Raw genomic sequence first — 12149 nt, 5'->3', positions numbered from 1 at the left:
TTAATTTATTAATTTATTGATTATATCTATTTGATATTTACTGATGTTATTATCTTAAAAGTAATACAGGTAGTCCTCAATTTACTATTGAGCCCAAAATTTCTGTTGCTAAATGAAACATTTGTTAAATGAGTTTTGCCCCATTTTACAACTTTTCTTGCCACAATTGTTAAGTGAACCACTGCAGTTGGTAAATTAAGTAACACAGTTGTTAAGTGAAATGTATTTCCCCATTTGCTTGTCAGAAGATCACAAAAGGGGACCCCATGATCAGCAATCATCATAAATACGAGTCAGTTGCCAAGCATCTGGATTTTGACCATGGGGATGCTACGATGATTGTGTGAAAAATGATCATGCCACTTTTTTCATGACATTGTAACTTTGAATGGTCACTAAATGAACTTTTTTTAAAATTTGAATTTATATCCCGCCCTTCTCCGAAGACTCAGGGCGGCTTACATTGTGTTAAGCAATAGTCTTCATCCATTTGTATATTATATACAAAGTCAACTTTTATTGCCCCCAACAATCTGAGTCCTCATTTTACCTACCTTATAAAGGATGGAAGGCTGAGTCAACCTTGGGCCTGGTGGGACTTGAACTTGCAGTAATTGCAAGCAGCTGTGTTAATAACAGACTGCTTAGTCTGTTGAGCCACCAGAGGCTGTTGTAAATCAAGGACTACCCGTTTTGCATTTTTAATTTGACTTTTAATCTGATCAGCAACTGCAAGGTAGCCTACAGCCTACATCAGGGGTGTCAAACCCACTCGCATCGCAGGCCGTATTGTGACATATCATGATGTTTTTTGCCTTTGCGGGGCCTGTATGTGCTGTATCTGGTCTGAGGGCCACCAGTTTGACAGGCCTGGTCTACATACGTCCCAGTACAGTTAGCTTACGCCATCACTGACTGTTGGGGGTGAAGTATTGACCCCCAGGGGGAGGGTGCACAACTTGGGCATTCTCCTGGACGATCGGCTGTCCTTAGAGGAACATTTGACGGCCATCGCCAGGGGAGCATTTTATCAGGTTCACCTGATTTGTCAGTTGCGCCCCTTCCTAGACCGGGACTCCTTACGCACGGTCACTCACGCCCTTGTTATTTCCCGCCTGGACTATTGCAATGTTCTCTACATGGGGCTCCCCTTGAAGAGCACCAGGAGGCTCCAGCTAGTCCAGAATGCGGCTGCGCGGGTGATAGAGGGAGCACCTCGTTGCTCCCACATAACACCTATCCTGCGCGGCCTGCACTGGCTGCCGGTAGCCTTCCGGGTGCAATTCAAGGTGCTGGTTATCACCTTTAAAGGGCTCCATGGCTTAGGACCGGGCTATTTATGAGACCGCCTTCTGCCACTGATAGCCTCCCAACGACCTGTGCGCTCCCACAGGGTGGGCCTTCTCAGGATGCCGTCGACCAAATAATGTCGGTTGGCGGCCCCCAGGGGGAGAGCCTTCTCTGTGGCAGCACCGGCCCTTTGGAATGAGCTGCCTCCGGGGTTACGCCAATTCCCTGACCTCCGGACCTTCAAACGTGAACTTAAGACTTTATTATTTCATCATGTGGGACTGGCCTAAGCATAATTTTAAATTGTAATTTTAAATGGGTTTTATGTCGGTCTATGACCATTTTAGTTTTGATTCGGCCTATTTAAATATTTGTTTTTAATTCTGTTTTAAACTTGCTATTTGTATTTTGTGTTTTAAATATGGCTGTAAACCGCACTGAGACCTTCGGGAGAAGGGCGGTATAGAAATTAAATTATAAATAAAATAAATAAAGTAAAATAAATAAATTTTTGTATTATCAATTTTCGACAAAATAAAGGGAGAAAATTATGAATATGTATAAGAAGCATTTTAAAGATAACATGCAAAATAACTATGAATTAATCCTCTTTGCAAAAAATATCCTTTATTAATTGTTCTATAAACTCTGACAATGTTCGTTAGCCACAAGGCATAATGAAAAGCATTCATAATGAAAAACGTTACTCTGCTCGCAAGCTCCATGGCTATCCAACTTTTTAAAAAACATAAATAAAAAGGTTAAAGAGTTGCAAAGCAAGGCAAGGCGCCAGTCTGTAACAGATTTGTCGTAATCTCTTTGAATACAGAGTATGCTGGGGTAAAGAATTTGAGATTTGGAGGGAGCTACTTCCATTAAATTGGTAAATTGGTGTTTTGTAACTGATCATACTCATGACATTTTGTAAACTAGCTATTTTTTCAACGTACACTACATATTTTCAAATTTCAAAATTTCAATTTTCTGCCATGAAAATATAGAAAAATATTTCATCCCTACAACAGAGATTTCCCTGAAGAATTCAGAACAGTATTTTGTCCAGTTTGTTCCTCTCCCACCAGGTAATCACTACTTTTTATGCTGTTTTTATGGAAAATGATTTTACTGACGGGATTGATTTTATTTATTCAAGTGTAAGATACAGAAATCTTTCTGCTACTTCCTTTTTCCACTGAGAACCAATGAAATTACCTCTGAGATTTTTAAAAAGTAGATAAAAAATACAGAAAATAACTTACACTTCCAAAATATTTATCAAGTAATTCTACATAACGATGAATTATTTCCAAGGTTATTAACTCATTATCCTGATCTTCAATGGCACAGCAGAAATAGAGGCTTGCATATCTGTAAGACACATATTTAATTTAGCAGGGATATAACTGACTTTTGTAGTCTTAATTACATTTAATAACAGTTTAACAAAAATGTTCAATCTTTAAAATAAAATTAAAATGTCACATTTGCAGACATTGACAATAAAACATTAGATTTAATGTTTAAAAGTAAACCTAAGGTAACTATAAGCTAAGAAAATGAGAAAAAAATGCTTTTAAAATTCCTTTTCTTCACTTTCTTTAAATATTAGTTGTGAAGAATGGTTGTTAAGAACAAGACAGTTTGTTGAAAAATAAAAGTTTTTGATCTCTTCTAGAGAGGTGAGTATTTATTCTTATCATAATTTAAATTATCAGTTTTTTGTGAGATGGACTTTTTGTGAGATGGACAGTAATACAAATTTGATTAATAAATACGTTTTACAAAAGGGATTTTACTGTGCCCAGCAACTGATGGCCAAATGAAAACAATAAATGATGGAAAAGCACATTAATCAATTACAGTACAATTTACTGTTTCTACTTACAACCCAAACTACAAAAAAGTAGTTTCAAAATTCAAATCATGCAGAATTGGTGTCAGACAATTTTCAGTTAAAGATATAAATGCAGTATTATAATGGCAATCTGTGAAAAATGTATGTATAGTATATAAACTGTCTATGATAGTTTGCACTTTCTTTAAAACCAGTGTTTCTGATACATGCTAACTGTTTCTGTTCAGTTACTTTGTGGTAGTTGAGATGACTCAGTAGGATTCATATCACAAAACGCAAAATTCAAACTGAATTTTATTTCCATTTTCTAATTCTCAAGTTGAATGTAAACTTAAAAATGTAAACTTAAAAATAGAAAACATTATTTCATCGTTTACACTATGGTCTTCATTGTTATTTAATGTGCAAAAGAATAATTTCCTCAATTTTGGGTGGACTTTCTATATTTGATGAGATTAGATTCTAGCTTGAAGCAAATTTTTAATTAAACCACAGCAAATAAACATCTTTTGAAACCTGTATTGCAGCTGAATATGGAACTATTTTACATAGTGCAGTGTACCAGTGTGATACAGTTCTAAGAACCTGAAAAGGTAGGAGATCCATCCATCCATCCATCCATCGCACACAGATACACATACAAAATATTTTCATATTTTTTCTGTACATTTTAAAATGTATCACATGCCCATTTATTAGCATTTTAGGCATGAATTAAATAAAAGGTGTTTTTTATAAGAAAATAAATCATTTGTTTTTCTGATCCCAAATAGTTTTTCTCAGATGCGTGATAAAGCAATACAACCTTTTATAAACAATCTTCAGATCTCTCCATTCCAGGAAGCTGCACATTTTCGGTTTACGGGCTAGGACTGTTTGAACAAGTTCTCTTGTGATTTTCTTCTTTTCTTTGTCAGATAATGGGACATACCATTTTTGAAGTCTCAGTTTTCCCTGGCGACTAAAAAGCAACATAAACTGCATCTGTTGAATTAAATAGAATATTTCATGTTACCCTTTCTGCCACATTGTATACAAATAGTTCTAAACTTACAACAATTCATTTAGTGATTTATGACTGTTTTTCACACTTACGACCATTGCAGCATCCCCATGGGCATGTGATCAAAGTTTGGATGCTTGGCAAGTGGTTCATAGTTATGATGGTTGCAGTGTCCCAGGGTCATGTGATCACCTTCTGTGATCTTCTAACAAGCAAAGTCAATGGGGAAGCCAGATTCACTTAACAACCATGTTACTAACTTCACAACTGCAGTGATACACTTAACAACTGTGGCAAGAAAGATTGTAAAATGGGGCAAAACTCACTTAACAAATGTCTCACTTTGGGCTCAATTTTGGTTGTAAGTCGAGGACTACATGTAATTCTGCTTTATGTCTAAGCCAGCTTTCTTGCAGTAACATTTTTTTCAATTAAACTTTAAATCAGTACAATTCTCAAATTTTGTGGTGCATACTGCAATACTGTCTGCTCCAATTTAATACCCTTTAGGTAGTAGAGCCACAATTCTCATAATCTTAAATCAACAGTAGCACATTACACAACAAGACGTTCAGTAGGTTCAAAACTATAGGATATGCCTCCGTATTTTAAAACCAAGTATATATAATAAATATCACAGTAATGTGTATTCAAAAATAATGAACTAGTTTTATAAGTGCCCAAAGAATTTAAAATATTCTAAGCTACTACTTAATTATTCTTTTTCATCTTTGCCAGTACTGTTTTATATTCCTGGAATTTATTCTTTAATGTTAAAAAGCTTTTCTGCTAGAAAAATCTATCATTTCATTTAAGTGTTTCCAATATTAAGGTCTCTACTATCAATGCAGTTGCAGGTGCACAAAATATTAAACACAATTTATTCAAAGTACTGTGTATCAAAGTATCTTAAATTATGTGTGATATTCCTCTTGCATATTTCAAAACTGCACAGAAAAATAATCTTAGGCAGAATCACCATCTTGGCCTAAGTGCAATATAAAGTGCAACCTATATTGCCAAGTAATATTCCACAGCTTTTTAACTGATTAACTCGAAAAAATGAGGAAATGGGTATATATGGTTAAAAATGTAAAGTCACATTTTGCAATTATGTAGTATCTATAAATGAGTCTTCATTTCAGTAGAAACTTTTTGATGCCAGCATATTATAGCACAATTATGAGACATATATTCAGTGCTTGGTTTTTTAAAAAAAAACTATCTATAATTTAATGAAACAATATGAGTGAAAAGTGTTTTATTTATAACCCTAATCCTTCAGCTACCCTACCAGGAATGATTTTTTTTTTTGCCACTAATATAAATAGCCTATTGTAAAAGAGCTATTCTGAGACAATTATTTTTCTATAAAGGGCTTTTTTCTGCGCATGACAAAGATGGAGGTCTGACCGAGTCTCGGAGCGGCAGGCGGAGTTGTTTCCGGGCCGGAGATGCAGCCAGCGGACGACCTGGGCTGCCTGGGTAGCCTGGCTGGAAGGATGATCTTCTTGGCAGCTGCGAGAGGGGTTTTTCGCTCCTGAGAGTTTCGCAGCTGCCGAGTGCCGAGCCAGAGCTGAACGGCAGCGAAATGGCGGCGGCCATCTTGGTGCGGGGTGGGGCGGCGTCCGGCCTACCTCCGGCGGCGTTTTGGCGGCGTCCGGCTTGTTCCCCTGCAGCATTTTCAAGCTTGTGCTGCAGGGAGGGTAACGGTAGTGGTGAGAGCCTCGAGAGTCTTCTGCTCCTGACGGGAGACCCCCGACGAGGCCCCCCGTGGAATGGTAGTGAAGTGGCGGCGGTCATCTTGGGGCGGGGTGGCGTCCGGCCTACTCCTGGCAGCGTTTTGGCGGCATCCGGCCTATTCCCCTGCAGCATTGCCGAGCTTGTGCTGCAGGGAGGGCGATGGCAATGGTAAGAGCCCCGAAAGTCTTCTGTCCTGATGGGAGAGCCCCGAAGAGGTCCCCCACGGAACGGGGGTTGTTGAAGGGGGGGGCATGTCCGTGGCTGCGGTGGGGACGGCAAGGACGTCTGTCTTGGATAAAGGTGACGTTTGGAACCCCCTAGCGGCAGTGGCGGTAGCATGCTCTCTCCCTTTTCTCCCTCCTTTCCCTTGGATTTTTTCATCTTGACCTGATAAGATCTGAGGAGGCTGTTTTAGAGCTGGTCGTTTTCACTTTGGATGGACATGGACCTAGGCATGGAGGCCTCCTTTTCTTCCTCTAGACTTCGGAGTTGTAATGGGGAGTTTCGACTCTGGAGCTTAGACTCCACCCCCCCCAGACTCTGGAGCATTCTTAACATCTGTATGTCTGTTATGACTTTTACCATCTTGAACGGGATCTCCTTGCGAGAATGTCCATCATCTTTTATCATCGGTGGGACCTATGTCAGCGGTTCTGAATATGACTGCTTTATCATCATCTACGGTTACGGACAAACTCATTTTTGCGCCAATTCTGCCTGATACGAGATATGATTTATTCTTCGTTAGAACTTCATCGTCTGCGAGGATCCTCCGCCTCGCAGAAATGGCCCTCTACGTTATCGAGGGCTTATCTCAATGATGGGTTTTGGGACCCAGAGAGATGGCATGCGTTAAGAAAGAATCTTTGGGGTTTTTTAGATAAACAATTTTTAAGGGGTAGGAGGGTAAAGGTGGGTACCGGGGGAAACCCGTCGGGGAGGGAGCCAGTCCTTGCGTTTGCTCGCGGCGATACTTTATTAAGTTCGGAGGTTAAGGGGAAGCCTTGTTCTCCAATTCCAGAGGATCGTTCCATCAGTACGGTAAGTGGGAGAGGCAGATATGGCGGAAGGTGAGGGGCCACATCATGTTCAGGGGGTGCGCACTCGCTATTTGAGAGCGATTGCGCGCTCCGGCCCCTCAGACTTCTCCCGTTCCCCGAGTGGCCAGTATCCCCAGGGCTTGGACCTTTGGCTGATGTTGTGCAATGCTAGGTCCGTAGTGAATAAAGCCCCCCTGATCTACGATCTTATACAGGGGGGGCTGCAGACCTTGTGGGCATTTCGGAGACTTGGTTGGGCATTGAAGGGGGGGTTCCCCTGGTGGAGATGTGCCCACCGGGTTTCCGGGCATTTCATCAGCCGAGGGCCCAAGGTAGGGGTGGAGGGGTGGCGGTGGTTATTAGAGAGAGTCTGGAGCCGATGGAAGCCACTGTTCCTCAGATAGCCGGTTGTGAATCCCTTTACGTGAAGTGGGGGCGTAGGATGCAGGTGGGCTTGTTGATCACGTACCTGGCTCCTTTCTGCATGGCAACAGCCCTGCCCGAGTTGCTGGAGTTGATAGCCGGGATGGCAGTTGATACCCCCAGGCTTATGGTCATGGGGGATTTCAACTTGCCATCAGCCGGTGTGTCGTCAACGGCGGCTCGGGAGTTCATGGCCTCCATGACGGCCATGGACCTGACCCAATTAATTGACGGCCCCACCCACGTCGGGGGAAGCACACTGGATCTGATTTTTGTCTCTGGACAGTGGTTGAGTGATCTGGAAGTACGAGAATTAGTCATTGAACCTTTGTCATGGTCAGACCACTCTCTCCTTCGTCTGGACTTTCGGACCGCTGCTCCACACCGCAGGAAGATGGGACCAATACGTTGGTTCCGTCCCAGGCGACTGATGGACCCAGAGAGGTTTCTGATGGAGCTTGGGCCACTCCCTGGCGATCTGGCCCATGGCTCGGCCGAGGAGCTTGTTGTGGCCTGGGAACAGGCCGCGGTGGGCGCCTTGGACCGTGTCGTGCCTTTGCGGCGTCTGACCTGGCGTAGGTCTCAACCAGCTCCTTGGTTTTCCGAGGAGCTGAGGGAGATGAAACGCCGGAGAAGACGCCTAGAGAGCGCGTGGAGGTCCAGCCGTTCTGAAGCTGACCGAACACTAGTTAGGTCTTTTACTCAGACCTATCTAGTGGCATTGAGGGAGGCCAAGCGGGCCTATGTCTCTACCCTCATTGCGTCAGCAGAGAACCGCCCAGCCGCCCTGTTTAGGGTGATTCGCTCCCTCCTTAACCAGGAGGGCTGCGATGACCCCTTACAGGGTTGTGCTGAGGATTTCAGCAGGTATCTGTTTGACAAAATCGCTCAGCTTCGGGACGGTCTGGACCAAAACTGGGTAGTTTCGGGCGAGGTGACGGAGGCTAGTCTTGTTGAGACCATCTGGGAGGAGTTTGACCCTGTGGCTCCCGAGCACATGGACAGGTTGCTGGGGCGGCTGAATGCCACCACATGTTTATTGGACCCGTGTCCCTCCTGGTTGGTGCTGGCCACCCGGGAGGTTACACGAGGCTGGCTCCAGGGGATTGTTAACGCTTCTTTGAGGGAGGGTGTTGTTCCCACCACCTTGAAAGAGGCGGTGGTGAGACCCCTCCTCAAGAAGCCTTCCCTGGACCCAGCTGTTTTGAGTAACCTTCTCCAACCTTCGCTTTGTGGCGAAGGTTGTTGAGAGTGTGGTGGCACACCAGTTACCCCAGTACCTGGATGAATCTGTCTATCTAGACCCGTTCCAGTCCGGTTTCCGACCCGGGTACAGCACGGAGACAGCTTTGGTCGCATTGGTGGATGACCTCTGGAGGGCCCGGGATAGAGGTTATTCCTCTGCCCTGGTTCTCCTTGATCTCTCAGCGGCTTTTGATACCATCGACCATGGTATCCTGCTGCGGCAGTTGGAGGGATTGGGTGTGGGAGGCACCGTGTTTCGGTGGTTCTCATCCTATCTCTCCGACCGATCGCAGACGGTGTTGGCAGGGGGGCAGAGGTCGACCTCGAGGCGCCTCCTTTGTGGGGTGCCACAGGGGTCGGTTCTCTCGCCTCTCCTGTTCAACATCTACATGAAGCCGCTGGGCGAGGTCATCAGTGGTTTTGGGGTGAGTTATCAACTGTACGCGGATGACACCCAGCTGTACATTTCCACCCCTGACCACCCCAATGTAGCTGTTGAAGTGTTGTCTCGGTGTGTGGAGGCTGTACGGGTCTGGATGGGGAGAAACAGGCTCAAGCTCAACCCCTCCAAGACTGAGTGGCTGTGGATGCCGGCATCCCGGTACAGTCAGCTGCAACCGCGGCTGACTGTTGGAGGCGAATCATTGGCCCCAATGGAGAGGGTGCGCAATTTGGGGGTTCTCCTGGATGGACGGTTGTCTTTTGAAGATCATTTGCCGACCGTCTCCAGGAGAGCTTTTTACCAGGTCCGCCTGGTCCGCCAGTTGGGCCCATTCTAGACCGGGATGCCTTATGCACGGTCACTCACGCCCTCGTCACTTCTCGCCTGGACTACTGTAACGCTCTCTACATGGGGCTCCCCTTGAGGTGCACCCGGAGACTTCAGTTAGTTGCAGCCGCGTGGGTGATAGAGGGAGCCACTCGTGGCTCCCATATAACACCGATCCTGCGCAGGCTGCACTGGCTGCCTGTGGTTTTCCGAGTGCACTTCAAGGTGTTGGTTACCACCTTTAAAGCGCTCCATGGCATAGAACCAGGATATCTTCGGGACCGCCTTCTGTTACCACATGCCTCCCACCGGCCGGTACGCTCCCATAGAGAGGGCCTCCTCAGGGTACCGTCAGCCAAACAGTGCAGGCTGGCGACCCCCAGGGGGAGAGCCTTCTCTGTGGGGGCACCTACCCTCTGGAATGAGCTTCCCCCAGGACTTCGACAACTTCCAGACCTCCAGACCTTTCGCCGCGAGCTTAAAACATATCTATTCTTTTGAGCAGGACTGGCTTAATATGGATTTTATTGGGGTTTATTTTATATTTTGTATTGTATTTTAAATTTAGGCTATTGGAATAAGTTTTTTAAATAGTGTTTTTATTGAAATGTATCGTATTATTTTATTTGCCTGTTCACCGCCCTGAGTCCTTCGGGAGAAGGGCGGTATAAAAATTAAATTATTATTATTATTATTATTATTATTATTATTATTATTATTATTATTATGACTCAATATATTGAAATTGAATTAGTAGATAAGGAAGCACTATAAATCCCGCTCAGCCACATTGAGCCACTATTAGTGAAATTACAATGATCAGTCACAGAATAAGCTAAAACTGGGATTCAAGTCTTTTTTGCAATGAAAAGAGATTACTGTATGGAATATTTTTAACACTGAAATAAAAAGTATTATATAGAAAAAGTCCTTCCTCCAAAATAGTCACTTGTATTATAATTAATCATATCTTTGTAGCCAGTTTTTTTGAGGACTAGTTATGCCCATTCAGTATTGTTTTCCCTTACATTACACTGCAAATCATAGCTTTAATCAAAATAATATGCATATTAGAACAAAAATTCCTAAGACATATATATTCTATTTTTTCCCTTTTTCGTAAGACTGGGAAAAACCCTAAATAGTAAGCATCCATGCTCCAATGGTTTACTTGACCTCATTTTTGTCATTTAAAGTTATCTTGCCAGCTTGTATCATTAGGGAGAAGTTGAAAGAAAAGTGGAGAAGTGAGGCTACTATAATATTCCCTAAATGGGGTCTCTAGATCATTTCGTTTATCAGAATCAACACTAATTTTATTGTTTCTGCAGTTCCACGGAAGAATGTTATTCTCAACTGACTTGCCTATTTCGCAAAATAGCAAAAAAGAAAAAATAACTGGCCCACAGCCAGATAACTCTTCTGTTTTCCTACCATTTATATTGCCTCCTTTTTCCGGAAGAAAAACTGTTGATCAAAATACAAAGCAGCTATATAAAGACTTTATGATGTGTAATACCAGAGCAGCGCGTTGGGAAACACTGTCATTAGCACTTCTGTTTTATATAAAAGCTGTGCTTGAAAGAGTTCTGCTCACGGCACCCGTCACTGTTTATTTTAAATCAGATTAGAGAAAGGGATGCTTTAACGATCTAACTGACCCCTTCACACATCCACTCAGAAAGACACACGTAAGTTTAGCGGCAGACAGATCCAGCCTAAAGAGGAGGAAGCTGAGTGCACTCTCGAATACTTCGCCTAATAAAAGAACAATCAGGTGGATCCTCAGGATTTCGAGAGAGAAAAACTAAGAGGAGATCGTCTTCCCGTTCGACCACCCAGCAAAGCGCACCGAATATCACGCGAGGGGCGAGCGCAGCAGTGTCACTCCTCCTTCCGCCAACACCACGAGAGGTCACGCGGGTGCCAGGAACGGGGCCCAATCCCTCAAGCTGGAGCCGGTTTTGGCACTCGCGCAGAGTCCGGCACAATCCCCTCTCGAATTACACCTCCAATTGTACGGGACGAGCGTTCACACGCAAGCACGCACGGATCCGCACAAGGGACGAGGAGAGGCAGATAGCCCCAGCCGCGCAGCTCTCCCAGTCACCCATCCCAACCTAAACCGCTTTTTTCGTGTACCTCCATGCGAGTTCAGAGGTGCCGCCGCGCTCCCGGCTCAACTTGCCCCATGCTTACCGTTATCCCAGAAGCGCTGCAGGCGCGCGCACAGTTGAGGGACAGAAAAAAAAGAAGGAATCCCCTCAGAGCTCGCTGAAGCAGTCACAGCCGACAAACTCCCACCCGAACCGCTGGGCGAAGAAGCGGGGCTGCTCGCAGCAAGGAGCCCGAGAGGCGGGGCCGAAAGAGAAGACGCGAGGGAGGGATACAGCCCAATTCTAACCGTCGAACTACATTCGCTCTTCCAAGCAGAGTCTATCCTGTCGAGAGAAAGAGAAGGAGGAGAAAGGATTCCCAGGGTAGCCAATCCCTGAACAGAAAATGTACGCGATAAGATAGAATGAATAAGAATCGGCGCTGGTACTATCCGAAAGATACAGCAGCTTGGCAGGAGGGAGAGAAACCAATCAGAACAAGAAGTAAACGTAGCTTTTTATATAACCAATCAGAAGACATCAGGGAGTGATGTTAGCCAATCAGAGGCCGATTGGGGGGAGCTCTCTTTTTACTCATCCGGGAACATCGATACGTCGATGACTAGAATAAAATGGGCATGCGCCTCTACGTTGCTGAGAGCGACGTTTCGCTTGTCATTCTCAA

At 44.3% G+C, this 12149-nt stretch overlaps 1 protein-coding gene across 6 annotated transcripts in view; it reads right to left on the bottom strand.

Moving 5' to 3' along the window:
* The window catches only part of AP1S2 (adaptor related protein complex 1 subunit sigma 2), a 30123-nt gene extending 18197 nt beyond the window's left edge, over nucleotides 1–11926 (bottom strand). For 4 of the 6 annotated variants that reach the window (XM_058185464.1, XM_058185462.1, XM_058185466.1 and 1 more), the window contains exons 1-3: nucleotides 4241–4357; nucleotides 3951–4129; nucleotides 2550–2658 (exon numbers count right to left, since the gene is read on the bottom strand). In XM_058185464.1, coding sequence (XP_058041447.1) covers nucleotides 2550–2658; nucleotides 3951–4129; nucleotides 4241–4246 — 294 coding nt within the window. In that variant the 5' untranslated portion in view covers nucleotides 4247–4357. Of the gene's footprint in view, nucleotides 1–2549; nucleotides 2659–3950; nucleotides 4130–4240; nucleotides 4358–10802; nucleotides 11539–11567 lie in introns of those variants that run through there. The other 2 variants (XM_058185467.1, XM_058185465.1) reach the window with 2 other exon arrangements.
* Nucleotides 11927–12149: the final 223 nt, after the last annotated feature.

This window comes from Ahaetulla prasina, chromosome 5 (assembly GCF_028640845.1).
Source record: "Ahaetulla prasina isolate Xishuangbanna chromosome 5, ASM2864084v1, whole genome shotgun sequence".
Lineage (NCBI taxonomy): Eukaryota > Metazoa > Chordata > Lepidosauria > Squamata > Colubridae > Ahaetulla > Ahaetulla prasina.
The sequence above is the reverse complement of the archived record's forward strand: the minus strand, read 5'-3'. Positions and strand labels throughout refer to the sequence as shown.